Here is a 27,977-nt window from a genome sequence, read left to right on the forward strand (position 1 = left end):
ATATTCATTCTAACCATTCGAAATTCTACAAAACAGAGTTTCACGGACCATAAATTATTAGTAATTTCCATTCTTCCCAAATTGAAGCCCATCATCCAAGAGGATTCATTCCAGATTTGCAGGATCTTCAAAACATTTGTGTTAGATCCGGTCAATTTCAGTTCCGCACTTGCTTCATATCAAACCCATCGACATAGAATTTTGCACAAATTTCAGACATGAAAAGACGAATCCTTTCTGTTGGCATGCAACTGGTGTGTATCCGTCAATCCTTCCCATACAATAGTAAGGTCTCCAATCTCATTCCCAAAAAAACCCAAATCCTTTATGGTGGATACCCCCATCTTCATACTATCAGTGTGTCCAACGGCGTCCATTCATGTTGCCACTCCCCAGCTCTCCCCTTCCACCAATCTAATTCACATCCACAGTTTCAATACTCTGTCCTTTCCACCAGAGGCTACCTTCTCACCATCTGGACTCCAATCCACTGCAAAAACCTTCCCAAAAGAAAGAAATGCAAAATATGCATATTCAAATTGATGTGTAAAGATGATGTTTAGTAGATCAAACTGAGAGAGAGAGAGAGAGAGAGAACCTCATCAGCATGTCCTGGAAGGTCCTGTTTTAATTTGTTTGTACGTATATCCCAAACCTACATAATAACCCCTCCAGTATCAAAAAGAATGTAAAAAAGTATAAACAGAGAGAGAAATTTATACTTAATACAGTACAGATTACTAAAATATTAGGATTAACATATATGATCACCATCCTAGAGCCCAGCTAATTATTTGGCATGAATATACGGAGAGGATAGCCATACCAAAGGGAACCTAGGGAGACAAACCATGGAAATTGGTTTGACGCATCTAGATATGATCAGAAGAGGGCAACTGGTCTAAAAGAGATTTTCTTTTCCTTTTCAAAATAACCCATTCAGAGATGGCACAAACACAGCTAACAGGAGACAGCTCAGATCCCCATTTAGCAACAACAAATTCCAGTCTTGCATAACACTAGTGATCATGTATAAATATCATACAAGTGTATAAACTCAACCACATAAAATAATAGGCATATAAGTAAAGCATAAAACATAAAGAAAAAAGCACATCAAAGCACAAGATTACAGAACGTAAGGCATTAGCTAAATTATGTTCCAAAAAATTATCTGGAAAAAAGTTTCTTACACGGACAGCTTGTTCTGCCATGTGGACAAATGATTTGGTCATTCTAACCATCAGATAAATAGGGAATTCCTCCAGTTACATGTCAAATTTGGGGGGTCCATCTCATGCATATGGCTATACATGTCACCCTCGTTTTGTTTCAAATGTCCTTGTTTTTCAAACAGTTTCAAAACATTATATTGACAAAGTCAAATTGGTTTGAAATTTAACCCATGACAAGGTAATGATGTCAACAACATGTTCATAGATGTTTGAGCCCCATTAAACACACCCATGTAAGGGGGAAAAAGTTGTTGGTGTGGGAATAACTCCCCACACTACTGGAGTAGGACATCCTCCCCTTGTACAACAGAAATATAACTAGAGAAGTTTATAAAGAAAAACTTAACAAATTGAACACTTTTTCCCCTGGTAAATAAGATAACAGGTAAACCAACCTCATTCTTACAAAACTATCAGCTAAAACACAAATGCAGAATAACAAGGATACAACATACCTTTAATGTAGAGTCCTTGCTTCCACTTAAGAGAAGCCTACTGTCAGCAGACCAACTGAAGAGCACAAAGGACAATCAGGTTAGCCACAAATGAGAAAAACAATGGAAAAATAAAAAGGAGAAATCCATACCTTATTTGGTATACAGGCCCCACATGCCCACGAAAAACTGCAACAAATTTTCCCGTGATACCATTCCATAACTTGACAGATTTGTCAAAGGAGGCACTTGCCACCCATTGACCATCAGGTGAGAAGTAAACATGGTTCACGAGCTGGGAAGAAAAATCAAGAACTCTTTTGACTCCTTTCAAACAATGAGAACAAAGTAATTGTTTTTGCCAAGAAAATTAGGAAGCTCTGCATTCTTGTTGGCAGATATCAGAAGTGCACATTAAACAAAAACAAAATTACTCGCATAGATAATAAATAAAAGCTTCAGCATTGAAAGATTGAGGTCCTTTATAAGTCCAGTTTAGAAGGAAAGGTTCCTGTTCCTATTTAAAGTTCAATAGACATGACAAACAACTTGGCCAAAGTGCAAATAGAATTAGACTTGTGTTTCTCCATTTACAAAACAGTTTTCATTACTTTTCAATGGAAAAAAACATCATCTACTAAAGCAAGAATAAGTACAGGACAATAATATGATGTGGAAAGTGGCTAAAAAACAATTTTACCTGTTGGTGACCTGTCAAACGAGCCTTAGGGTGCTTGCTAATAGCTGGTTCCCAAAGGATCATGGTGAAATCATCAGACCCTGAAACTAGCCTTTCTGGGGCATTGCCTTTCATTTTGTCATACCGTTGTTGAGCTACCTAAACAAAACAGAAGAACATTTATTGTCGTTAAGAAAAAGAAAAAGAAGAAACAAGGACACAGTTGCAGGCGCCAGGCTGACCATAATGCAATTGTGGATTTGCTTTCTTTTCTTTTGGTAACGAGAGAGGGGATCATTTAAGAAAGTTATCACATAAAGAATAAAAACAAGGGGCATTGCAAGAAGGCAAAGTAAAATTAACCCAATCTCTAGTTATTTGAATTGATAAAGAAGCACTCAAACTCTTTACATTTGCCTCAAATGTGATAAACAAGACTGATCTGCTGCAATGATGTAACATTTGAAGGTTCGGATACTAACAAAGGGCAGACAGAGTGCACGAGGCTCTCACCACAGCTGGGTCTGAGGAGGTTCATAATGTACACAGCCATACCCCCGCTTCGCAGAGAGGTTGTTCCCCGACTCGAATGGAGCAACCTTACCGTTGCGCCGAGGTCCACCCTCTGATACTAACGCTATAGATTAACCATAACCAACAGCCGGGAAATAAATAAAAAATGGAGAGAGAGAGAGAGAGAGAGAGAGCAACAAATCACTTTGCAACCTCTCTTTGACCAGAAAATCAAACATTCACTTGAGCAAGAAGAAAACAATTTCATTCTTCTTGAACCAACTCACCAGTCACAAGTTCTTTGACCTATTATAAGATTAATGCAGTTTCAAACCTCATCAATGTCATAAATTAATGAATATATGAACAAATAAAGGCACCTGAGCAGAATATGCAAAAAATGCAAGACTATGAAACTCTAATAATTGCAAAGAAGAAATCACTAGTAGAAGTGCAATGTATGGGAGAAAGAAAACACTCATGATTTCCATAAGGAAACCCCTGCTCCTCATCCACAAGCCCCTTTGCCTTTCCGAAAGATTAAGGGTTCTGTTCTCAGAATAATAATCTTCTTCCGGTGCAATCCCAATTTTGATCCACAATAAATGGTTAGGGGTTGCCTTGGTTCAACGGTAAAGGTTGCTCCATTGTGACCAAGTGGTCACGGGTTTGAATCTGGAAACAGCCTTTCTGCGAAAGCAGGGGTAAGGCTGTGTACATTATAACCCCCCCATACCCTGCAGTGGCGGGAGCCTCGTGCACTGTGTACGACCTTTTTTATTAATTTAGCCCCTCATTGTATGTGACAGAAGCCAAATAGGTTAATATTTTTGTCATCCTACTTAATCCATTTGGCCCCTGATAAGTGCAGCCCATTAATTGCCTACAAAAAGAAACCTACAAAACCCACATTCAAAAGCTATTATCTCAAAAAACTACTCGACAACAGTCATTGGATTTGCTTTGTTGAATTGCCTGCCACTCTATCAGGACTAGTTTCTTCATTCATATCCTCTTGCTCTAATTTGCGTACCTTCAGTTACTGCTCAAAGGAAATTCTTAACATACTGTGATATGAACTTGGGAGAACTCAACCCCATAAACCAGCTTACAAGGTAAGGGAATCCAAGACCATATCAACCCATACCGAATCACTTATGTAACCGATATGGGATCAGCCTCCCATATGACTGATATGGGATCATAACAATACACCACGCCTTCCGAACCGACATCCACAACGGCCCACTCCGGATCAGGTAACCCTTTCTAAGAGGCTCCACTCTAATCCATGGTCTCTCTGCCTAGCGGCAGGTAGCCCTTTCCTAGCGGCTTCACTCTAGCATCAGGTCACCTCGTTCGTGCGAGGGTTAGGACTGAGGATCGGCTGCTCTGATACCACTAATACGAACTTGGGAGATTTCAATCCCATAAACCGGCATACAAGGTGAGGGAACTCACAACCATATCAACCCACACCAAATCACTTCTATAACTGATGTGAGATCAACCCCCTATATGACTGATATGGGATCATAACAGTCCTAGGAGAGTATCAGATTTGTCTGAACTTCTATAAGCAAGAAATATGATTACCTCTTTCATTTCCTCCGGAGATGAATACTGTTTTCCAGTATTATCAAATGCCCCAGTACGAAGAACATATTCAGTGCTCAATGCAAGAGAGTTCACCCAATGGCCATGACCCTGAAATAAAACCAATACTAAAGGTGAATGCAATTGTATAAACCTAGGAGTGCTGTTTTAGTAATTACTGTTGCACAGAATCTGAAAGAACCAATCCACACATTCAGTTTATGTATAAAACCTTGTTTATACCCATGATAGAAAGAGAAAAGACCTAACAGATAACTGAACAAATGAACCAAGCTGACTATTGGATACAAGTTAAGTGAATACAAAGCACTGAACATGAGATTTTCATGAATAACAAGAAAGCAATGCATTTACCTTCAATTCACGGATCAGCTTCCCTTGTGAAGTTTCCCATACTTTGATTGTGCAATCTTGAGAGCTGCAAAAATTCAGCCAAAGAACCTACCTATGAAACTCGTATAAATCTAGATTTAAAACTCAGAAAAATGAACCAAGTTTAAATGTAAAAGGAAGTCCAAGAAAATGTTCTCTTAAGAATGAGAAGAAGATATAAAAGTTCAAATAATTGCAAAATTTGCAGTTCATTTTCTTTCTCTATCCATCATTTTAGGATCAGAAGTTACCTGCCTTGACAACATTCATGCTCTTTTATCTCTTTAGCAATATCAACCAAATTTAGGCCAGACTGTCAGAAAGGCATCTTTGCTAAGCATCTCGCTCCATGGTTGCAAAAGACAACCAATAATATACTATATCTGGCAAGAATTGCAACACGTTTGACAAACTCTCCTTGTCTTTTTTATTTTATTTTATTTTATTTTATTTTTTTCCCCTTTACTTCTACATACCGAGTCCCTTCCCTTTCTAGGGACAAGATCACTAAATAAACCACTTCTAGCTTTCCACATAAACAATCTCCTTTGTCAGCAGAAAGTGGCAATGTCAGGCCAATTGAAACCATCAATCAGTGGATTCAGTGCCTTCAACTCGCACATCAGAGCAGTTATTGAAATTGACAAACTTATCAAATAGCTAACTTTCCCATCAACTGGTTTCAGAGTTTTAAAGGGGATCACCAACCCTTGCTTTCAAGAAATGGGAAAGTTCATTGTGACTAATCCAAGCTTGAAACCAAACAGGGAAACGGTTATAGCCCTGGCACCTTCAATAAAAAGAAACCATGCAACAATGGCCGACTTTGTAGCTGATTTTTCTCCTCCCTCCCCTCCCTTTGATAACTCCATTTCTATGAGTGTGTTAAATTGGGACTTACTGGATCTCACAAAATAAATTGCCTTTACATTGAAAATTTTCCTATTATTAGTGCTTGGCGGCTAATCTGGTTTTTTGTGCGTTAAATACCTTCATACATTTCTTATATTGATAAAGCTGTCATTTTTCATCAAGAGGAGGTGAGAAGAAAGAAAAGACCAATCCAAGTTGGGTATTCCAAACATGCCATATTCGCTACATTTGAACAAATAATGATAACAACAAATAATAAGAAAAGGTCCCAGAAGTGGACCATCTAAAGCTTCAAGGAATGATGGTGTTTCACCTTTACAACATCATATTTGACTCAAGGAGCGGTTCTGCATACATTTTTAACATGACCTACTTTCTTTTGGAGTATTAAGTCATTAAATTTCCGTCATTTTTCTTTGGGTCCATTTTCTAAAACAACTCAAGGGTGCTTTTGTTTTTTACAGCTTATTCAGTTACCTTTCAAATGAACCAAGAATTCACAGTTCCAAGATGTATTGGGTAAATTAGTGGTTAGATCAGGATCCTACAAAAACTCTGACAATTCAAATTTTCCTATCAGAAAAAACTTTTGAAATACAAAAGTATTTGCTTACCCCGTATATATCATTCCATCTCCACCCCACTTCACACAAGTTACTGCAAGAGTGTGGCCGCTTAGGCACATAACGCATTTCCTTAATGAGACATCCCATATGCGTGCATCCCCATCTTTACTAGAACTTACAAAGCGACGGCATGGAGCTCTTAAATGTACTGGCTCCCAAGAAATACCGGTAATCCACTTTTTGTGGCCCTGAGATGTGGTAAAGAATAAAGACTGATATTTAATACCTGAAAATTCTTCAGAACATCTCGTTCATCAAGACAGAAACTAATATATGTATATCACGATTCATGAACAAGTACAAAGACCACAATGCCACAAGTGAGTACTGCATGAAACAAGAATACAGACAATGATAAGAGATTCAGCTATACTGGACTATTTTCTTCTTTTTTTCAATGGAAGTACAATCATCTCATGATTGAGTATATATTAATCAACAAGAGGATGGAGAACTTGTCTTAATTACGCAAGCCTGACAACCAGAAAAAATCAACAAAAGTGAGCCAAGGTGGTGTTGAACAAATGTCAAACCTTGGTTTCCAAAGCATGGTGTGGACTAAGAGAATACAGTACATGATTGCCAAATGTAAACACTAAACAATGCTACATACAAGGAGGAGACCCTCAACCCCGGGGGGGATGGGAGAGGAGATCAGAGGGAAGGACCCAGGAGACTAACAATATGACTGGATGAGCCAAGCAAGCCTTTAACATTCAACCAGTCGTCTCAATAAAGTTGGTCAAACACACAAATATTTAATGGATTCAAAAGAAAATTACCATTCTAGCAAAGAACACTACATTAAAGATAAACTTATCAAATATGAGGACTTTACAATAAGTTGATTGCCTGATGGCTTCCCGGTCAGTGGGTCCCAGCATTGAAGTTCTCCAGCCTTGCTCCCACTCACAAGATGTTTAGAATCAGGTGACCAAGCAATACATAGAACCCAATTTTTATGCCCTGCATATGTTCAAGCAAGACAATGTCACACTGTTGGTACAGTTTCCAAAATGTTGTTGTATTCACCTAGCTATTCACTCCATCAGCAACCTAATAGTAATCCACTCTTAACTTCAAAAACTAATCAAGAATATCAACTCAAGAAAGGAGAAGAGACTGATGCCGATTAAATGGGGAAAAAGTATATATCAGACAAGGTGTGATTGTCCTCCTCAACTTTCTTACACTTGTTGTTTAATTGAGATTCCCATAGAGTCAATCTTCCATGAAGAATTTGAAAGCAAAGGGAATATGTTTAAAGGTTTGCAATTTATCAAATAACTAGAAAAATTAAAGATTTACAATTTACTAAATAATTTTGCAAAAACTTCTCCTCTGAAGAAATTCCAATAAGGCCCCGATAATAGATGCTCATTTCTGAGTGAAAAACAAGAAATAAATGGTAAAAAGTGGGCCTTCCAAGAAATTGGCATAACCCCAGGAACTAATGAAAGGTATACCTATAAAAGGCTTTGAACGCTCTTCTTCTGCAACACATGCATATGCTGCCAATTTGTTGAGTTAGAAGGAAGTAACAGCGTATTTCCAAAGGGCAAACTACATGGGGACACAGACCCATAACTCTCAAGATTGTGGCATTATAAAAAACTGGAAAAGCAATAAGAAGCAAGACAATTCCCCTTCTGAACCTATGCAAGGAAGTATCTCTACCCACATCATTGGAAATTGACATAATGGAACTAACCCAGTAAGATAGTAGTACAAATCCAAAAGATGAAAATGAAAGCACAGATCCTAATCAAATTGAAAACACATCATGAGATGAACTGAGAAATGTAATTCATTGCTTATAAAATATTACAGATGGGGGGGGGGGGGTTTGGGGGGAGCGAATCTCCGTATTCAACCTGCACATGTGTGTAATGGAGTCTGAGTATTCAGGTCCCATAATCGGACAGTAGTGTCACCAGAACCGCTGGCCAATTGTCGCCCATCAGGACTAAAGGCAACAGAGAGTACAGCTTCTGTATGACCTGCACTATCAAAAGTTCAAATCACAAGTACTATTTGAGGTTAGAAGGAAGTAACGACATACGTCCAAAGGGCTAATTTGGCAAAACTATTGATAAAATTAACCTAATCCATGGATAACAACTATTTATTACTCGACATGTAAAAAGCTAACAATATGCTCTCACTGAAGATGTTACAGTGATATATATATACATACTAAAAGGAAGGGCAATAATTTAAAAATACCGACAAATCTGTAATATCATCAACATAAACCACCGAGGCAATCATCCTTGGTTACTATGTTTGACAAAGACCGAATGGTCTACTTTACTTCGGTAGAAGCCGAGTGAATTCAAGGCTGTACTCAATATATCACACCGGTACTGAGAAGATTGCATTAAACCATAGATAGCCATGACCGGGGGGGGGGGGGGGGGGCATGGGATGTGGTAGGCTACCTCCATCTCAAAGACACTAATAATGCTTCATCTCCACAAAACCACATGATAGTTACCACCACCGTCAAAAATATAGACAATGACAGGACAAAAACAATAGACAACATAACTTCACCCTTATGCATCCCTTGGAACGAAATCTTCATGTTGGAGAAGAAAGGATCAAAGTCATCAGACACAAAAAATAGAGACAGACATGGACATCAAAACTATTGCGTATACACATGATAACACTTCTATCCCTTTTGATTTGGAAGGATACAAAATAAATTATAATTATGACAATGATAAAACATGTTGAACAGCTTTGGCACCAAGCTTTGTACGGTCCATATGATGCACATGAAGACAGTACACAAATCCATATGCTACAGAGCATGGAACTAAATCTCAAGATATCTCGGTTTCACAGCTGACCAAGACGAGTTGAAGGAGGAGTTAAAAAATGCAATGTTTTGACCTGTTTCGACCAGTTTTGGCCCTGTTTCGGTCATATTTCATTAATTTCGCAAGTTTTGGCCTGAACACCTATATAAATTCACGTATCCCCATTGAAACTTGAGGAAACCAGGCTCGAAACTAGGACAGATACTTATTTATGCCAAAAACCAGGACAGGATCTCTTTTTTTTTTTGGGTGAATAAATAAATTCATTACCAAAGAGAAAGAGGACTACAACAGCCCTCAAAGAGGGAAAGAAGGGGAAAAATACAAATACACAAAAACAAGACCTCAAACAGATGAGCCGGAGGCCTGGAGAGAGGAGAGGGGGAGATCCCAGGAGACAACAATATACCTGCTCCTTGGGGAGTCAATACAAGAAAAGGGAGCTTCCAAGATCTTGGCTTTAATTTCAAACGAAATGGGATCCCAAATCTGACTGAGAATCCTAGAGTTGGAAGTCCATTTCCTGAGATTACGCTCCATCCAAATATGGTTGATGACCACACAAAAACCCAGCTTGTCTATCAAGTCACAGAGGGATTTCCCAGCGAAAGACATATCCACCCAAATCCATTCCCTGGCAAAAGGCAGAATTCTTCGGCTTCTCGGCCAACATTTGGCTAAAATAACTTTCCAGATAGAGTAGGCAATAGGGCAAGCCAAGAAAAGATGCTCTATATCTTCCATTGCATTCCAACAAAGGCAGCACATAGGGGAGATAGCACTCTGCTGGTGGCAAAGGAAGGATTACGTTGCGAAGCAGTTGAAGGAAGATACGCCAGACCATGAAACCATGGTGGGGAATATGATGCTTGAACCAAACAATCTTCCTCCAGGGAACCAAAGGGCCTCTAGATCAAATGAACTCCCACGCAGCCTTGGAACTGAAAAAACCCGAAGAAACCGGCGACCAAGTAACACAATCACCCCTACCAGTTGGCCTTCTGGGGATAGAAGGCAAGTCATTCCAAACACTACAAACCCCAGGGTAGAGAGAGTGAGGGGTCCCAACCACCATAAGGACAAGAACTTATTTATGCCAAATAGCATTTTTTTTTTTAATTTACTTAAGATATTATTCATAAATAAGTAAGGGAAAAAGATCTCTGTCTGGGAGTGTGGCCTACGCCAGCACTCTCATGAGTCTATCTCTTTCCTCCTCATGTGAAAAGACACCTCTGCCCCCTTGTTTTAAGGAGGAGAGAGATAGACACATGGGAGTGCTGGCATAGGCCACACTCCCACACAGAAAACTGCTTCCCAATAAGTACATACCCCTCTATTTGAATCCAATAAAATAGTTAAAAAAAATCAAATTCTAAAAGGCTAAAAAGTCGACCCCGTAGTTCAAGAACAAAAACTGGATTTTCAGTAGTAGGTACAATTTTCAACTTTTAAATGCTAAGGTTTTTCTCAAATCTAAAAAATCCATAAATCTTAATATGATAAAACAGTGTTAAAAACCAAAAGAGCGGTAAAATATTCATTTGTTTTGATGTCTAAAAAATGTATTTCCATTTATATTATTCATAACTAAGTAAATACCACCTATTTGAATCCAATAAAAATAGTTAAAACAAAAATTCTAAAAGGATAAAAAGTCAACCCTGCAGTTCAAGAACAAAAACTGAATTTTCAACAGTAGGTGCAATTTTCAACTTTTACATGCTGGGGTTTTTCTCAAATCTTAAAATTCCATAAATCTTAATATGATAAAACATTGCTAAAAACCAAAAGAGCGGTAAAATATTCATTTGTTTTGATGTCTAAAAATTTATTTGAGCGATTTTAAACAGCATTCGTGCACACCAAATTAAATTTGACCGGAACATAACTCGTTCAATATAAATCAGAGTTGAGCAATCTTGGATTTGTTGGGAAGAACATAACTCGTTCAATATAAATCAGAGTTAAGCAATCTTGGATTTGTTGGAAAGCGGTCAAACCTTATTTGATACCATGTCTAAGAATAATATACAATATCCAACTTGGGTCAAAACCACAAGTATTATTTCGAGTGTGTTCTCTATGTGAAACTAATGCATGGATTGGATGCAAGCTTGATAGAGTTCTCTATGTGAAACTCAGATGGAGTGGATTTCCCCTTACCTGGAGCAATAAAAGGTCTGGAAACTGTAGAATTGCCTGCAAGCTTGATAGAGTTCTGGTCAATGAAGAGTGGCTTAACTCCTTCCCTTCTTCCCAGGCTTCTTTTGAAAACCCAGGCATCTCTGATCACTCTCCCATCTCGATTGCTATCCAGCCCTTTACTTCCTTTGGCCCCAAACCCTTCAAATATTTTGACATGTGGTCTTCTCATCCAACCTTTCTCCCGGTTGTCCTTGAAGCTTGGCAAAAGCCTGTCCATGCCTTCTCTACCCCTCTTATAGCCTTCTCCAAGAGGCTTAAGAATGTCAAGGCTGCCCTAAAGGATTGGAACCTAAACATCTTTGGCAACATTATTGTTCAAGTTAAAGAGTGTAAGGACAAACTTGCTTCCATTCAATCTAGGCTGCAGTCTGATTTGCTCAATGAATCCCTTGTTGTTGAAGAAAAAGAGGTCTCTATCCAGCTCTCCACCTTGCTAGCTAGGGAAGAAAGCTTTCTCAAACAAAAATCTAGAATCAAGTGGCTGGATTTGGGTGACTCTAACTCACTTATTTCCACCGGTCACAAAGCTAGAGTTAATGCTAACTCTATTGCCTGACTCTCTCGACAGGATGGCTCTCTTGTTAACACTGTCAAGGATATTAAGGATCTAGCAGTCGCAAAGACTTCAAAGGTATTTTCTCGGGCCTCAACAAGATCGATCCCTATACCTAACCATTTGCTCAACAAATTCATTGCTCCAGAATTTTTGGAATCCTTAAGTGCTATCCCCAAAGAAGAAGAAATTGTGAAAGCTATCCACTCCCTCAAGGTTAATGGAGCTCCTGGCCCGGATGGCTTTAGTATGGGGTTCTTTCTAGTCGCTTGGGACATCATCAAAGTCGACCTTATTGCCGCCATGAGAGCTTCTTCCTTAATCCCAACCAAGTTAATGGGATCAATCACACCTTCCTCTATCTTATACCCAAAAAGGAAGGTGCTATTGCCATGAATGACTTTAGGCCCATTGCCCTTTGCAATCTTCTGTACAAATTTATTGCAAAAATTCTTGCTAGAAGACTCAAGAGTGTAGTGGACCTATTGGTGAGCGACAACCAAATGACCTTCATCCCTCGGAGAACATCTCCGATAACATCCTTTCGTGTAATGATATTGTCAGAGGCTTTGATAGAAAGAATCACTCTCTGTCGTTGCTCCTGAAGATTGACATCCACAAAGCTTTTGATTCTCTTAGATGGGATTGCATTGCTCAAGTGATGACTCAAATGGGGTTTCCTTTGCCCTTTGTTCACTGGATCAGCTCTTGCATCTCTTCCCCAAAGTTCTCAGTTTTGGTCAATGGTAGCCCAGCAGGGTACTTTGGAGCTTCTGTGGGGATTCGACAAGGCTGCCCTCTCTCCCCTTACTTGTTTACTATTGCCTTGGAAATCCTTTCCAGGCAAATTCAGACTTTGCACCGACCAAGACTCATCATTCCTTTGCCAAAGTGTAAAGGCCTAAAGCTCACTCACTTGGCATTTCCGATGACTTGATGATTTTCTCCAAGGCATCGATTGCCTCCTTAGAGTCTATCTTGCTTTGCCTCCATCAATTCAAAGAGTTATCAGGGCTTCGCATCAACCACTCCAAGACTCTCATCTTCTTTGCTGGAGTTTCTGAAATTGACAAAGCCGGCTTCCTCGCCATCTCTAGGTTCCTTGAGGGTCTTGCTGTCAAATACTTGGGAATTCCTTTGATCCCTGCTAGGCTCTCTGCTCACCATTGTACTCCTTTGTTGGATATGATCCAGGAAGAGACTTCACTCGGAAAAGCAAGCTTCTTTCTTATCTTTGGCAAGTTGGTCCTCATCGGATCTGTTTTGGAAGCCTCTTATATCTACTGGTCGGGTGTCTATGGTCTCCCCCAGTCTACTATCAAGGCTATGGAAGCTCTTATGGCTTCTTTCCTTTGGAAGGGCTCTGACGCCACAAGGTTCCTTCATCCCTTGAGCTGGGCTGCTGTGTGCCTTCCCAAGAAGGAAGGGGGGTTGGGTATTCGGCGTATTAAAGAAGTGAACTCAGCTGGCATCATCAAGCTTCTATGGAAGATAGCCTAAAAAAAAAGAGCATTTGGGTGGATTGGATCAACTCGGGGCCCCTCCGCCACAATTCCATTTGGATCGCTCCCGCTCTACCCGATGCTTCTTGGGTTTGGAGGAAAATCCTTGCACCCCCTGGTCCTTCAAGTCATTCGCTCCAAAGATTGGTGATGGTCAATCTACTTACCGGCTTGACAACTGGCATCCTATGGGAATTCTTCTTCACCGGGTTACTCCAAGATCCATTTACTCCTCAGGCCTTCATAGACTTTCTTTGGTGGCCAATATTCTACATCACAATGGTTGGGCTCCTCCAACATCTGGCCCCATCCTCACCCCTTTCTGGAATGAGCTTCACTCGGTTACTCGAAGGGCTATTTCTAGAGGAGATTGTGTTACTTGGTTCCCTAACAGCTCTTGCTCCTTCTCTTCAAAGGCTGCCTGGGATCTTATTCGTCTGAAAGGCCCTTTGGTTTCTTGGCATAGACTTCTTTGGTTCAAGCATCACATTCCTAGGCACGCTTCACGGCTGGAGAGTCTTCAACAACTGTCTCCCTACTCGAGCTTTTCTTCGCAGCCGCCGGATCTTAATCTCTCGTACCTGCTGTCTCTCTGGAACAATGATGAAGACCTGAACCACCTCTTCTCTCGAATGCCCAATCTCATCGAACTGGAAGGGAGTCCTTCTCAAATGCTGGCCTACCCGAAGACGCATCCTTCCCTTCTCCAGAGAATGGATTTGGATTGATATGACTTTTGCTGGATCCACCACTTGTGACGCGGTCGGGAAGTTGGCCTTTTGTGCTACCCTCAACCATATCTGGATGGAGCGAAATTTGAGAAAATGGACTTCCAACTCTCGGACTTACCAGAAGATTTGGGACTCCATTTCCTTTGAAATTAAAGCAAAGTTATCTCTTCTTCCCCCCCTCTTCTTGTATAGACTCCCCTAGGAACAGGACCATTGTTCAGTTTTGGGGTCTCTCCAATGTTTCCTTGGTTGCTCCGGCAAATGCTTAGGCTGGCTGGTTTGGCCCTCCTGTTGTGGGGCCTTTTGTAATTCTCCTTCTCTCTTTTGGTAATGAAATTTTTATTCACCCAAAAAAAAAATGCATGGATTGGGTTCAAATGTCAAAAATAGGCAGCACAACATGAATCAGGGGGAAAAAAACATCATCTAGACCTCAGATATGGTCGAAACCGAGACAATCTCAGTTTCTGGCTGGCCAACCAAAACCGAGATTTAGAACCTTGCTACAAAGATATAGGGACATGTAACTCTACAGAGAAAGGAGCTAAAGTGGAGAACCGAATACCAACACCTGATAACACATGCAATAAATAATAGAGGCAGTAGTAAGAAAGATTTTGGAATAAAAAAAGGTTTTAAGTATATGACTAGCAAAAAGAATAGCAAAGATGATCTCTAATGTCGGTGTTTCAAGAAAACCATTCCTAATGAATGAGTAGGGCCCCTGAACAACACTATTAAAGCAGTGTAAATTTTAGAAGTCAAAAGATATTTAAAAGAAAGTGATACAGAATTCCAACAAGCAAAAAAAATGGGCTTGTTTGTGTTGTATTTGCTTTAATTTATTGGGCCCAACTGAACCTATGGTTCAAGTTTGGTTTAAATTAGGCTTAATTTGAGTGCCCAATGGGTTATATGGGTCATTGGCTTAGTATTTTGGAGTTTTTATTGTAATAGACCAATACAATAAGCCCAAATATTAGAGATTTAGATCTTATATGGGATTAAGAAACTAGTTTCTACTTTTGTAATAGCCTTAGCAACTTAGTAGTTTCTATTTCGGTTTTCTCTCTTTCTTTTTTGTGTTATAGCAACTAGATCTTCTACGGAATTGTTACTTTATTAAGTTGTAAGCTACTTGGCAGGTAGCTAAGACTCATTATTCTTGTACTACATACTTTCAATTTTATAAATACAAGAGAAGGGAGACACTCCAGACGATTTTGGCATTAAAAATTGTGTGCTCTAATGTGATGCAAGCAACTGTGGTCATTCAGCAGCAAACCCAAGGTGGTGAAGCCTTGGTTGGGTGGAGAAGCCTCCCACAGGTCTTGGTGGTGAAACCAGGTCATATCCTCTTTCTTCCCCTTTCTTCCCTTCCACTTATTTTCAGTTTCAGCAAGCTATACAAGGAGTGTGTGAGTACCTACAAGGTATTCTGAAACACTAATTGTGTGGGTTGGATTCTACCATTATTACTTACATTCTTATTGATGTAGTTCAGTTAATAATCACTCCATATTCTGCTAGCTCTATTTCTCAGATTTAGTCCTACAACAGTAGTTTCTGTTTGCTTGTGTTCTCAGTCTTCTCTTAAAGATTCCAGCCTTGCCTACCATTGGAACAAACCCCACTTTGGATATGTTGTTCTTCCCTCTTAGGACCACATTTGTCCAAAGTTTTTTTTTTTTTTTTTTGGGTGTTTTTGGGTGAAAAGATATATCTGTCCAAAGTTGCAGCACCATCAGATCTGGAGTTTTTTAGCAACTCTGTATTTTGCCCCATCAGCTGGCTGGTTTGGGAGATATTGAACCTTCTATTTTCTGCCCTTCAGCTTTCTTAAGCTAGTTCACTGTGATTCTATCCTGTGGGTGTTTGTAGTTCATTAAATTTTACTTGATTTATTAGAACTCACCAGAAAGAATTTGAAAGTAAGCCATAAGCACAACAAGAAGGTCAAGGAGAGTTGAGGTAAAAGATATAAACTGTATCAAAGAAGAGTAGATGTCTGTCAAACTTGAAATAGAGGCTTAGGCAAGAAGAACAGTAACTGCAGTCAAGAGAAATTTCATTTCTCCCTTGATTCAATGTTGTAGCTAAGTGGCCTGGCTAGAAATCTTGGAAAGAAATTATTTTCTAACATAAAATTCAATTAGTCCGGCTGGTACTCAAGGTAGGATGTTGCGATAATAATAACTAGACCTGAATTAAAGAGATTGTTGAAGATTCAAGAAACTGATCATCAATGATATAGTATTTAGACAACAATAGCCTCAGGTCAGATTACATAATATGGCCTAGAAAGAAATAAGGATTCCTAGGATTTATCTATGAAACACCAACAGTCAGAGCTAATTGGCCCAAAAGAAACTCAACTCATTAGTTACCAATCTGCTTATACAAATCTCAAATAAATAAAGGGAAGAAAAAAAAAAGACTAAACTGATCTCTCAGACACTAATCAAGACTTGGCTGCCAGAAGTTACATGAACGGTCATGTGATCACTTAAGCAAGACATGCTAGTCACAAGAGCACTCATAACTTGAAAAACCAACAATAGCAATTTAATAACCAGATCAAAGACCCTGATAACAATTAAAACACTAACAGACTTTTCTCCCCCAATTATGACTAGACATGACTGCTATTTTGCCTTCAGGCCCTTATACAGCTCCAATATGAATACCTATTAGGCTTCAGTCCTCGAGGCTTGTGCATGCTTCATCAATCTTCAGCATGTCTCAGTTCTCATATAATTGAGGGAGCTACAAAACTATAATTTCTACCAGAACTTCTTTTGAAACAACCCAAAACGGATGGTCATCTGGTACGCAAATTTATTTTCAGTACTACTTTTCCTTATGGTGGCAGGGGGAGCGTAGAATTAACATAATATGTACATAATGACCGTGTTTATTATTTATGTGATCATATATATTCAAACCAAAAAACCCCATGCTAGAATGGTGCATTACCCACACACACACACACACACACACACACAAAAACAACCTACAAGCAGGAGTGACATTTAGTTGACACATGACTAGGAAGGGACCTTATTCCCCATATGCACAATACAATCAGATAGACCTTCAAAAATAGATATCAAATAGATTAACAACACCATATTCAAGAAAGAAATCAGGCAAGAACTTAAGACACGTACCAGCAATAGTTGCAGAACACCGATTAACAGGACGAATGCGGAAAACTGCTTGCGGCTGGTAAACTATTCGTAATGCCTTCTCAACAGAAACTGGGTGGGAAAATTGAAAATAGACATCAGTTTTTATTATTTTCACCAAAACAATAATAATTTTACCAGTAACTCAATAAGATTCATTCTACAATTACAAACCTTTGTTTTTCTCCAGGTAAGATCCAAGTTGCACCACAAGCTCCTGGTCTGATATGTAAAAAGAATAAGGCAATTTTTCCTCCTGAACAAACAGAAAACAAGGAGTAAGGCTTCAACCACCAATTCAAAGAATTTATATTCTGTAAAACAGCCATGAATTCCCAAACCAAGAAGGAGTGGGGGAAGAAAAAAAAAGGTATAACCACAACTCCTTCTCCGTATCCAACTTGCACAAATGTATACAAGCACCTTCTTTTCTATTTTTATTTCATTTCAGGTCTCGTAAGATTATTGAGCAAAACAAAATAGGGAAAAGTAATTGCCTTTATATAAAAACAAAGCAATTGGTCTGCAACAACTTGAGATCGGTCACAACAATTGAGGTCATTGAAAACGAAGAGCGAAAGATTAAAGCAGTAAAACAGAGTCCATAGATTCAAAGAGATTTGAAACGAAGTGAGAGAATCTCCCAAAACAGTAAAAAACTCCATAGAAAGGTTAGTATCAAGTCAAGAATATTACGTTATTGAGAAGTTTGTTGACGATCAGCTGGAGCTGAAGTGGCCCGGCGTTCTGAGGAAGATACATGGGAGCTCCGAGAGGTGTGCCTTCAGGATCAGTTAAGAGGCACATCACGTTGTTAGTCATCTCCTGTTGGCCTCCACCTTCCATTGTTGTGTGCAATAACGAGCACGAGAGCTATTCAGAAACAGAGAACAAGAATCCAAGAAGTGTTAAGTCTTTCTTTCTCTTCTTGACCACTCTTGATTGATGGATTATTGATGGAATTTCGGTTCCTGCAACATCAACCGACCGCGGGAAAGTTAAAAAAAGTTTCTTCTAGCATACTGCAAAGGGAGTTAAGGAGGTTTTTTTTTTTTGGTAAAGGAGTTAAGGAGGTTTAGTTTAGGGTTTAGGAAGAAGGCGAGTGACACCCACTTTAGCGAGCTCTGGCTGCCTTTTTTTTTTTTTTTGGGTTTTTTACAAATGCCCCCCTGAAAATGTCCATTTGTCCAAATGCCCGCCTTACAACTTTTTTAATTGTAAACTCCCCTTACTGTCAAAACATTGTAGCACTTTGGTCCAGCATGTTAGTCTGGGACGTTAGAGGTTAGTTTTAGGGTATTTAATGACCAAAATGCCCTTTTGATAAAAACCCACCAAAATTAAAGACTAAAATGACCAAATTGCCCTCATCTTCTCCAAATGTTTGAAACTGAAATTTTTTTTCCCAAATCGTTTAGGGTTTGAAACGGATAGAATCAGAAGAAAAAAAAAATGAAAATTTACACATACCACCCCTGAAGTTTGACTAAAGGATATTTTCTCCCCCGGTTTTGAAAAATTCTCCGTATCCCCCTGAGGTTTGCAAACGGTAACAAATAAGCTCATTCCGTCAGTTCATAACTAACACTGTTAAAAATAAGAGGTGAAATGAAAAAATTACTCTTGTAAGAAAAGAAAAAAAAATAAAAACTGCAACGCATCTTCCCCAAATCGATTGGGGAAGATGAGTTGCAGGTTTTATGGAGAATAAGTTTAAAAAGACCTTTTAATTCATGGATAAATGGGGAAAAACAAAGAAATTAAAGAAAGGAACAAGAGTTGTGATCCGGACTCTATCTTCGCCATCTAGTTTGGCAATATTGGACTCCATCTTCGCCATCTTGGTCGTCTCCTTCTCCACCTCCGTCAGCATCTTAGCCAGTTTTGTTGTTTCCTCCCTCACATTCGCCAACTTAGCCACTACACTCGCCGTCTCCATCTTCGCCACCTCTGCCAAATCCTTTGGAGCTTCCACAACTGACTTTGAAGCTTCCACCACCGCCTTTACCGCCTCAGCAACCGCTGTCTTCACCGCCTCAGCATAATCCGTCTTCACAAGAAAGTTAAACTCAATCTGATTCGATCTCAACGACACATCTACTATTTCCACAGGGGTTTTTGGTGCTTCTAATGCTGGTTTTGCAGCCTCTGTTGCAGAGGTTGAAGGCATCTTCTCAAAAAAGATAATTTGAAGATGAATCTGAAGCTGTATACAGAAGCTTCTATTTAGATGACTCTTTATATCTCGAAAAAATAACATCGGAGAAAAAAAAGAATTTTGAAACGATTTTGTGAATCAGACAGAGGAAGAGATGTAAAAAGGTTGGAGAAATTACCTCAACTGCCATCTCAACGGCCTAGGGCCATGAACCACATGGTTGAAGCCACCGAGTCGCCGAGGTTTAGGGCAAACAACCGCATCTTTCCAATCGGAGATGGAAACAACACTCCTAATTTCTTCGCATCCATCTTTCCATTGTCATTCTCGTCGAACACCTTGAATGCCTCCATTAGATCTGCATCCTCCTGCAATGACAATTCTGCTTCTGCTGCTTCCCCATCATCCTCGCCACCATGTCGACGATTCTTCTGGGATGAGAATGGGATGAGGATATTGACAAATCCAACAGCATTTATACTTGTACAAGGTTGTCAAGGATGTTCTTCCTTCCAGATTGAACCAGAGATTTTCATCTTAGCTCCATCTAACCTGCAACTCTTCTATCAACCGATCCGAAACCCTAATCTCAACTTGATAAACAACATGTCCTTCCATCCTTTCCCCTCTTCTATCATTCCTGTAACTCTCCTTAACCAATCTCTCTTTCAGGTGTTCTTTCGGCAACTCATCTCGGCATCCATGGTGTTCCCTACTAAGGATACCTGCAATTCATCTTCCCCAATCGATTGGGGAAGATGAGTTGCAGGTGTTTTTTCTTTTTTTTTTTCTTGTAAGGGCAATTCCGTCAGTTCAAGTCTAATTTTTAACAGTGTTAGTCATGAACTGACGGAATGGGCTTATTTGTTACCGTTTGCAAACCTCAGGGAGGTAAGCAAAATTTTTCAAAACTGGGGGGTGAAAATATCCTTTAATCAAACCTCAGGGGTGGTATGTGTAAGTTTCCCAAAAAAAACAAACTCAATCAAGTGACCTGCTCTTACCAACTTGATCACTGGTTGGGTTTAAAAGATTGAAAGATTTTGAATATCCACACGGAAGGTTAAGGAAAAAACAAAAACCCAGCGTTGTATACGATTTGGCATGTCATTCTTTAGAACCTTGCTATGGTCCCTAGAGTATGTATGATTTGATTTTTCAAACTATAATAGGAATACTCTTAATTATATATAACAAATAAAATGATCGAGAACAGGTTTGCAGTTTGCCTCTATATTTTTCTCCTTGTAACTGAAAACCTGGAACTTTAAAGTTGCAGTTTATAAGAATTAAGTAGATCTATAAAAATCACTTCCATTAAAATGGAAATTAATCACCGAACCATAGCTTCCATCTTCTTCTTTTTTCTGTTTTCCCTCCTTCCACTTACTTGAATTATCATCTTTTTGCAACTAAGATCAAAGCAAAAAACGATTCTTTCATCCAATTTGTGAAATTTCTCTCATGAGGAAAATTGAAAATCCAATTGTGCTTATACTTCATCATCTTGGAAAAGATCTGTCCGCATTGTTTCAAGATATTAGAACAATCTTTGTATAAATGAATAAAGAATAATGGGTTGTTTTAGAGGGCATTAATACCTCATGAGTTACAAAAACGGAGGATTGTAGAGAGAGCTTGCAGGTGGAGGCAAGGGATAATGGGCTATAGAGCGATGGGTTGCAGCGGTGAACGGAGGATAGAGAAAGGGGGAGATGCAAAGCACTGGGTGTAGTGGTGGTGGTGGGAGAGAGATACAACTGTGTAGATGGATTGAATGGTTGACCGTATTACCAAAAAAAAAAAAAGAATGGTTGAGATGTTTTCTATCTGCAAATCAAATTAGTTGTTTTGTGCGACTGTTAAACAATCAAATTAGCTGTTTGAGGGGTTCTCACTAAAAACTCTCTTACCCATCTCGGAAAGAGTCCATTCCTTCTGTAAGAAGCTGCCACCACCTGTGGTTGCACTACTAACTGATAAATAGATCCTGTAGTAGAATTTATGGAACAATTGGTCCCTCTGGAAGGTATTGAAACCAGGATCTTTCCATGGTTTTCCGAACTTTGTGAGAAGTAATGGCTTTCGAAGAACGTTCTGAGCATCTTGGATGTGGGTAGTGAGCCATTGTAAAATTTTCATGGTTCCTTGATAGACTAACGGACTAAACCAAAATGCTATAATGTTTTGAAAGTAGGAGAGAGTTCTTTTTTTTTGATAGAAAAAGGAGGAGAGAGTATAAAATTAGAAAAGTTGTAAGGGGGCATTGACAAATAGGTATTTTCAGGAGGGCATTTATAAAAAACCCTTCTTTTTTTTTTTGAGCAAATTATATGCACCCGTGTAGTTTGAAATAATATGAAAATACACCCTCTAGTTTCACCATTAAAAAAACCTTCTAATAGCTCCCGATGTTAGTAAACTGTTAGTTTTGTAAATAAAAATATCGTTTTACCCTTTTATTTCAATGACCTATTGTATACCCTTATTCTTATTCTCTCCCCCCCCCCCCCCCCCAACCCAAAACGAGTTAGGGGTTTGGTGAATTAATTGATCATACACAGATACAATGAAGCTAGACTAAGGGGTAAGAATCACCACCGGTCCACCACCACCACCCAGTATGTCACACTATTACTCCATTACCATTCATCCCTTTTAAGTAATCCGCCCATAGTTAAAAACCAAAAAGTAATAGTAGAGAGAGTACAAAGTTTATCAAAACATCTCAGTAGTTGAACACACTCACACATCTGATTTTGGTGAATTAATTGACGGTTTCTGTGTTTTTTTTCCCGTTTGAGGATTGGTGTCTCAGGTTGAATGACATTTGTAACTGGATTTGTTCATTCTGGTTTTAAGATTACTTTGTTTTTTCAGGTACTTCTAACTTTAGTTACTTCTTTGAACTACTCTGGGAGTGCTGCTTCATTGCTTCGATCATTTGAATCGCTTTCCACCATAATCCACATCCGATTAGCCCTTTTGTACTCTTCGATTGCTTCGTCGTCCTCATTTTCTGGTTTGCCTTGGAAAACATTCGAAAATTCTGTAAATCGTTTTCTCGTGACCCATTCCATTCAAATCACCAGAAAGAGGCAGAAACTGTGAGAAAGAGAGGAGAAAATGGCGTCTTCTGATAACCTAGCGTGTCTAGTTGAATCCTGGGCGTTCTGTCCGTCTTTCCCAGACTCATGAATCTCCAATGCCTTCATTCGTGACACTGAAACCCTAACCAAGGCCCTTCAGAAATCTGTTGCCAACGAGTCCAAAACCCTAACATCCGATTCTAACAGCAATAGCACTTTACTCCAACTTGTGATGTCCGATCCAGCACCAACATCGACATCGGTGTTTGGTAGAAGAAGAAGAAGGGCAATTTGACAAGTTTACCATGGATGGCGGTGGAGTCCTGGAGCAGAAAGGGAAAATAGAACGTTATTTGGGGGAGAAGGGTTTGGGCTACCCTTATGTTCATAAGGTTAAAATGGTCCACAGGAAAAACTTAAGGGTAAAATAGGATTTTTAAAAAGTTTAACCACAACTAAACTAACAGTTTACACTTGACGGTAAAGACTTATTTGTAAGGCATCCACAAATCCAAGGGATGTACGTAAATAGTGAGACTAAGGGAGGTGTTTTGATATTATTTCAAACTACAGGGGTGCATGTAATTTGCTCTTTTTTTTTTCTTACCGAAAGATTTATCTGGTGTAATGGTGGTGGGGTAGGGTGGTTATTTCCGCTCCTATGTAAAGAATTGAAGGAAATTGGAGCAGCAAATTGGAGGTGATAATAAGTGGAGGCATTTGTGTGTATGGTATTTTTTATTTCAATGGGGGTTGGAGAGTCATTATGTGTTCCACGGATGAACCACACAACCAGGTAGGCGTTCTATTTCCCTACTTGTTTTATTGTTTTTTTGGGGGAAGGTATTGGTACACGGTAGATTCCGTGCATCAATAATAGGGGGTAGGGGGCTTTATGATCATTTTGGATGGGCATTTGGCGGTACTTCATATAGGCCGTATACAATGCACGATCATGTATCGAAACTTCTGCCCTTTTTTTTTTTTTATGAAAATGTTTGTTTTATTTTTTATTTATATTTTTGGTAAAAAAAATACTTGTTTTTATTGTTATTATTGACAAAATACTACATTAAAATTAAATTCGAGGCAAAAAATCAAATATTAGGAGTTATAAAACTTGCACGCAACATTAAAATTTTAGTAAAATATTAAAAAAAAAGGGTAAGAGAATGCTATTTGGGCATGTGCAGTGCCCTGCTCCAGTGCCCAGACATAGGGGTGAGTAAAATGATCGTCGCACCCTGGGGAAATTTCGCTTTTCCATGGGGGTTGGTAGTTATTTTGCCCGCCCCTGTGTCTGGCATAGGGGCAGCACACTGCACGCGCTCAGGTAGCATTCTTTTCTCCCTTATAAAAATAATGGAAGAAAGAATGTTGTCAGTACGCTAATGCCTCTCTCTCTCTCCTATGAATAGACATATATATCCCTACTGTGAGAGGAGAGAGATAGACATGGGAGGCGCTAGCATACACTACACAGCCGTAGAATGTTCTTTTCCCAAAAATTACATATTATATGGGAGTGAGGCTCCCTTAGCTAGTGGTAAAAACCATTTTGCAACCTAGCGTGCTTCAGCTCAACGGTGCTCTATGCTCTACACATTCTTGATAACTATCAAATGGAACAATCAATTCATTTTAAGTTTAAATAATGATGCGAGTAATATACCCAAACTTTGTCGGGACATTGAATTCTTTGTTCCTTTAGGTTATGTTCGGATATCAAGAAAAGAAAAGAAAAAACATAATGAAACAAAAATAATGATGATGCAATGATTGATTTATGTGTCTATGTCTCTCATCAAATTCTTTCTGTCTTTTTTTTGGTTTTCCTTCTCTTGACATCCAAACATAATCTTAAGAGACAAAAATGGGAGTGCATGCTATACCTCATTCAAAGCTTTACCCAAAAGAACAAAAAATAGAAGCTCATTCAAAGTAAAGGTCTTGACAAGGGTGCATCGGTTATGAATTTCAAATGTAAGTGAACCAACTAATTGAATTATTATTATTCTCACATATAGAAAACTTTCCCCTATTATTATTAGCACTTTTTTTTTGGGAGGTAGGGGATTGAACGGATGAAGAACTAATTGAATTAGTTAAAAGCATCCTTAAATAAAAAGTAAGAAAATTTTTACCTCACAAAATATGCAAGTCTCATAGGCATAACAAGCTAATTAATTCATGGAACAAAGAACTAGGGGGGGGGGGGAGAGAACGCTTCTAGTTAGCATGGTTCCTGCTACGACTAGGGGTGTCAATCAGTCCAGTTTTCTAGCGGTTCTGGCTCTAAAATGTCAAGATCAGTTCCTGACCAATAAGCTCACCGGTTCCAAATCTGAGATCCAGGACCATTAAGTAATGGGTGGTCCGGTTCCGGTTCCGGTTCCTAATCGGATCCAAACATTATTATAATGTAAAGCCCAAAATAAGGACAATAGGAATTGCTCTAGAAAAACGGTAGACCAAATCATGTTCTAATGTATCAATGTATATATTATCATCTCATGCGAACAAATATGTTAAACTTGAACTAATTTTGATGCCTACTACTTTCACATAATTCCTCATATTTAAACTTTGCTTATGCACAGAGAGAGAGAGAGAGAGAGAGAGAGAGAGAGAGAGAGAGAGAGTTTAGAAATAGCAAACTAGTATAATAATTCACCAACTGTCATCACCAATTTGGTGGTTCATGAATAAAGATTTTTATTGAAATAATAATCTATGCATTGCAGTTGTTAGGTATGAGTGGAGATAATACAAAAAATACAACTTCTGAAGTTGTTTTTCTTTTGTTTGACATCATTCGTCAGATTTTATTAGACTTTAGAGAGAGAGAGAGAGAGAGAGAGAGAGAGAGAGAATTGACTAAGCAACTATTATAATAATAATCCTCCTGCTGTCATATCTATTCACATGAGATGATAATCCAGTCCTGGTCATTTCTGCCAGGTCTAATGGTTCCTTAACAGTTTTTGGGACCACACCAGATCCGGACCAATAACCTATCACTAAGACCAGATCCGGACCAATAAGCTCTTGGGTTGATCGGTTCCGGTTCCTAACAGGATAGTTCTGGTCCAAAATTGACACCCCTAGCTGTGCCCAAACATAGGACCATGCAACATTACCACTGAACCACTAGTGAACTAAAAAATTCTATTTAATTAAATGCTCTTGCACATGCTCTTATTGGTCTCCGAACTAACGCAGGAGCTACAAGATCAGTTGACATTCTATTGCCCAAACAAGTATTACTAGACAAAAAGTTAGAAACAAACCTTTGGCCAATAATAAGCATATAAATAGATGCTACTAAAGCCAATGAATGTGTATAATCTAAGGCTATGGTTGATATGTATTCTCATTTTGATAATGTGCATTCTCATTCTCAAAATACAGAATGAATTCTTAACCAATAATGAGAACATTATTTGAATATATATTCAACTTAAATGCATTTCTAATTTTAAAATGTTTTACCTTTTAATCGAACTCTTCCTAAAGAGATAGCAATCTAAAATGCTATGACACTCATGAGGGGAAAGGGCAAAAACCTAAGCCGAAGTTAGGTTATTCAACGATGTTGCCAAAATTCTCTCTTGTTCAAATCTATTGTTGTGTTTCGGAATTAGGGGAAGCAAAGCTTCAACAAGGCCGGGTAAGCAGTGAGCGCTCGTTTAGTAGATAGTAACATTGAGAAATGTTTGGTTGAAGTATTCAATACACAGAGTTGAGACCTTAACCAAGATTAAGGATGTCACAAATTCCAATCTGATGGTTGAAATTTCTATAGCACTACATCAACCCTTTTATTTTACATCGCCATCCTGTGGTTAAAAAAAAATCAAGGACAATTTTGCAATTTTATATTTAAGAAATGAAAAAGGGAATGAGGAAAAGATTATGATCGTGTTAAAATTCGAAATAAAACTATTTGTTTGTTTTTTTCGGTAATTGAAATAAAATTATTTGATATTTCTATAAAAATTACCTCCAAAATCATTCCTAATTACAAAAATACCATTCAGCCATCTCAGCCCAAAGCCGGCAATAGCTTTAATGTCGAAGTGTCGAACAGATCTCTCCTCAATCGAGCAGATCAATCATGGTTTTCCGTCGCGGGAATCTCTGCGGCAACCTCAAAACCATCGGATCTTCAATCTCAATAGGCAAATGAGTCGCCACAAACACAATACCTCCCTTCTTTCGATGCTCAGCGATGATGTACTCAAGCAGCTTCACCCCTTCAGTATCCAAAGCCACCGAAGGCTCATCCAGCAGCCAAATGGGTCGATCGATTGCAAGCAACCTCGCGAGCTGAAGCCGCTTACGCTGCCCCATCGAAAGCATCCTTGACTTCTCGTTGGCAAGCCTGCCGAGACCCATGAGCTCAAGAGAAGGCAAGGCCTTGCCAGACTTGCCTTCGAGGACTTCAAACCACTGGACATTTTCGAGGACAGTGAGCTTTTCTTTCACAGCATCCTTGAGGGAAAGCCAGTTGAGCTGGAGCTTGTACTGTTGGAACACACCTGAGTTGGTGATGTCATGGCCGTTCCAGAGGATCTCCCCTGCTGAAGGTTTTGAAAAGCCCGCAAGCATGCGAAGGAATGTGGATTTGCCAGCGCCATTTGCGCCCGTTAGGACCAAGGCTGTGCCATCGTGGACAGAGACATTGATGTGTTTGAGGACCATTTGGGCGTTTCGCATGCAGGAGACATTGTTGAGGAGGAGCCTTGGGAGCGGTGGCATTCGGAGTGGCATCGTTTACTTTGTTAATAATCAATGAAAAAATTAGTGCTCCATTGATTTGATTCTCTCTTTGAGAAGAACTCAGACCAGTCCTCACCTTCCCAAGTCCGATCAGTGATCACCTGAGGAAGAAAATGCAAACAAGTAAAGTCAGATCAGAGTGTCTACATGCCACTGGCGTATAATGAATCCCCACACCAACCCATGGCTGCATTGGAGATGATTAATACCAAGATCGACAAAAATCAGATCAGTTGATATCCCTATCCTACCCAGGAGTACAGGAAAGAGATGATCAATTTATAAATTTATAAAATTATCAAACATCAATCCAAAACAAGTTTCTTTAATGGAATAAGGTTGAACTTGAACCAAAAAAAGGCAGTCATTAGAATAAAATTCAAGAACAAGAACTTCTAGACTGTATTTGGCAACGTTTCTGTTCTGGAACTGTGTTCTTTTGGCATAACTATCTTTCTTTTTTTGTTTCTGTTATTGAACAGTGTTCTTTAGCTCTAGATTAGTATTTGATAAACCTGTTCGAAAACAGAATAAGAACAACAATGGCGTTTGGTAAACCTTTTCTGGAACAAGTTCTTAACAGTATTTA

General features: G+C 39.1%; 2 protein-coding genes across 2 annotated transcripts; both read right to left on the reverse strand.

Moving 5' to 3' along the window:
• Positions 1-54: 54 nt before the first annotated feature.
• LOC122643147 (notchless protein homolog) lies at positions 55-18,379 on the reverse strand. The gene is made up of 13 exons (XM_043836795.1): positions 18,056-18,379; positions 17,534-17,615; positions 17,342-17,431; positions 8,224-8,349; positions 7,188-7,315; positions 6,338-6,537; positions 4,833-4,896; positions 4,458-4,568; positions 2,370-2,507; positions 1,822-1,964; positions 1,691-1,745; positions 599-655; positions 55-500 (listed from the first exon to the last, which is right to left on the reverse strand). The coding sequence occupies exons 1-13, from the start codon at positions 18,203-18,205 to the stop codon at positions 420-422; spliced, it is 1,425 nt and encodes a 474-aa protein (XP_043692730.1). The 5' UTR covers positions 18,206-18,379; the 3' UTR covers positions 55-419.
• Positions 18,380-26,669: 8,290 nt separating this feature from the next.
• LOC122641449 (ABC transporter I family member 1) lies at positions 26,670-27,509 on the reverse strand. The gene has a single exon (XM_043834685.1). The coding sequence runs from the start codon at positions 27,377-27,379 to the stop codon at positions 26,705-26,707; it is 675 nt and encodes a 224-aa protein (XP_043690620.1). The 5' UTR covers positions 27,380-27,509; the 3' UTR covers positions 26,670-26,704.
• Positions 27,510-27,977: the final 468 nt, after the last annotated feature.

Source organism: Telopea speciosissima, chromosome 10 (genome assembly GCF_018873765.1).
Source record: "Telopea speciosissima isolate NSW1024214 ecotype Mountain lineage chromosome 10, Tspe_v1, whole genome shotgun sequence".
NCBI lineage: Eukaryota > Viridiplantae > Streptophyta > Magnoliopsida > Proteales > Proteaceae > Telopea > Telopea speciosissima.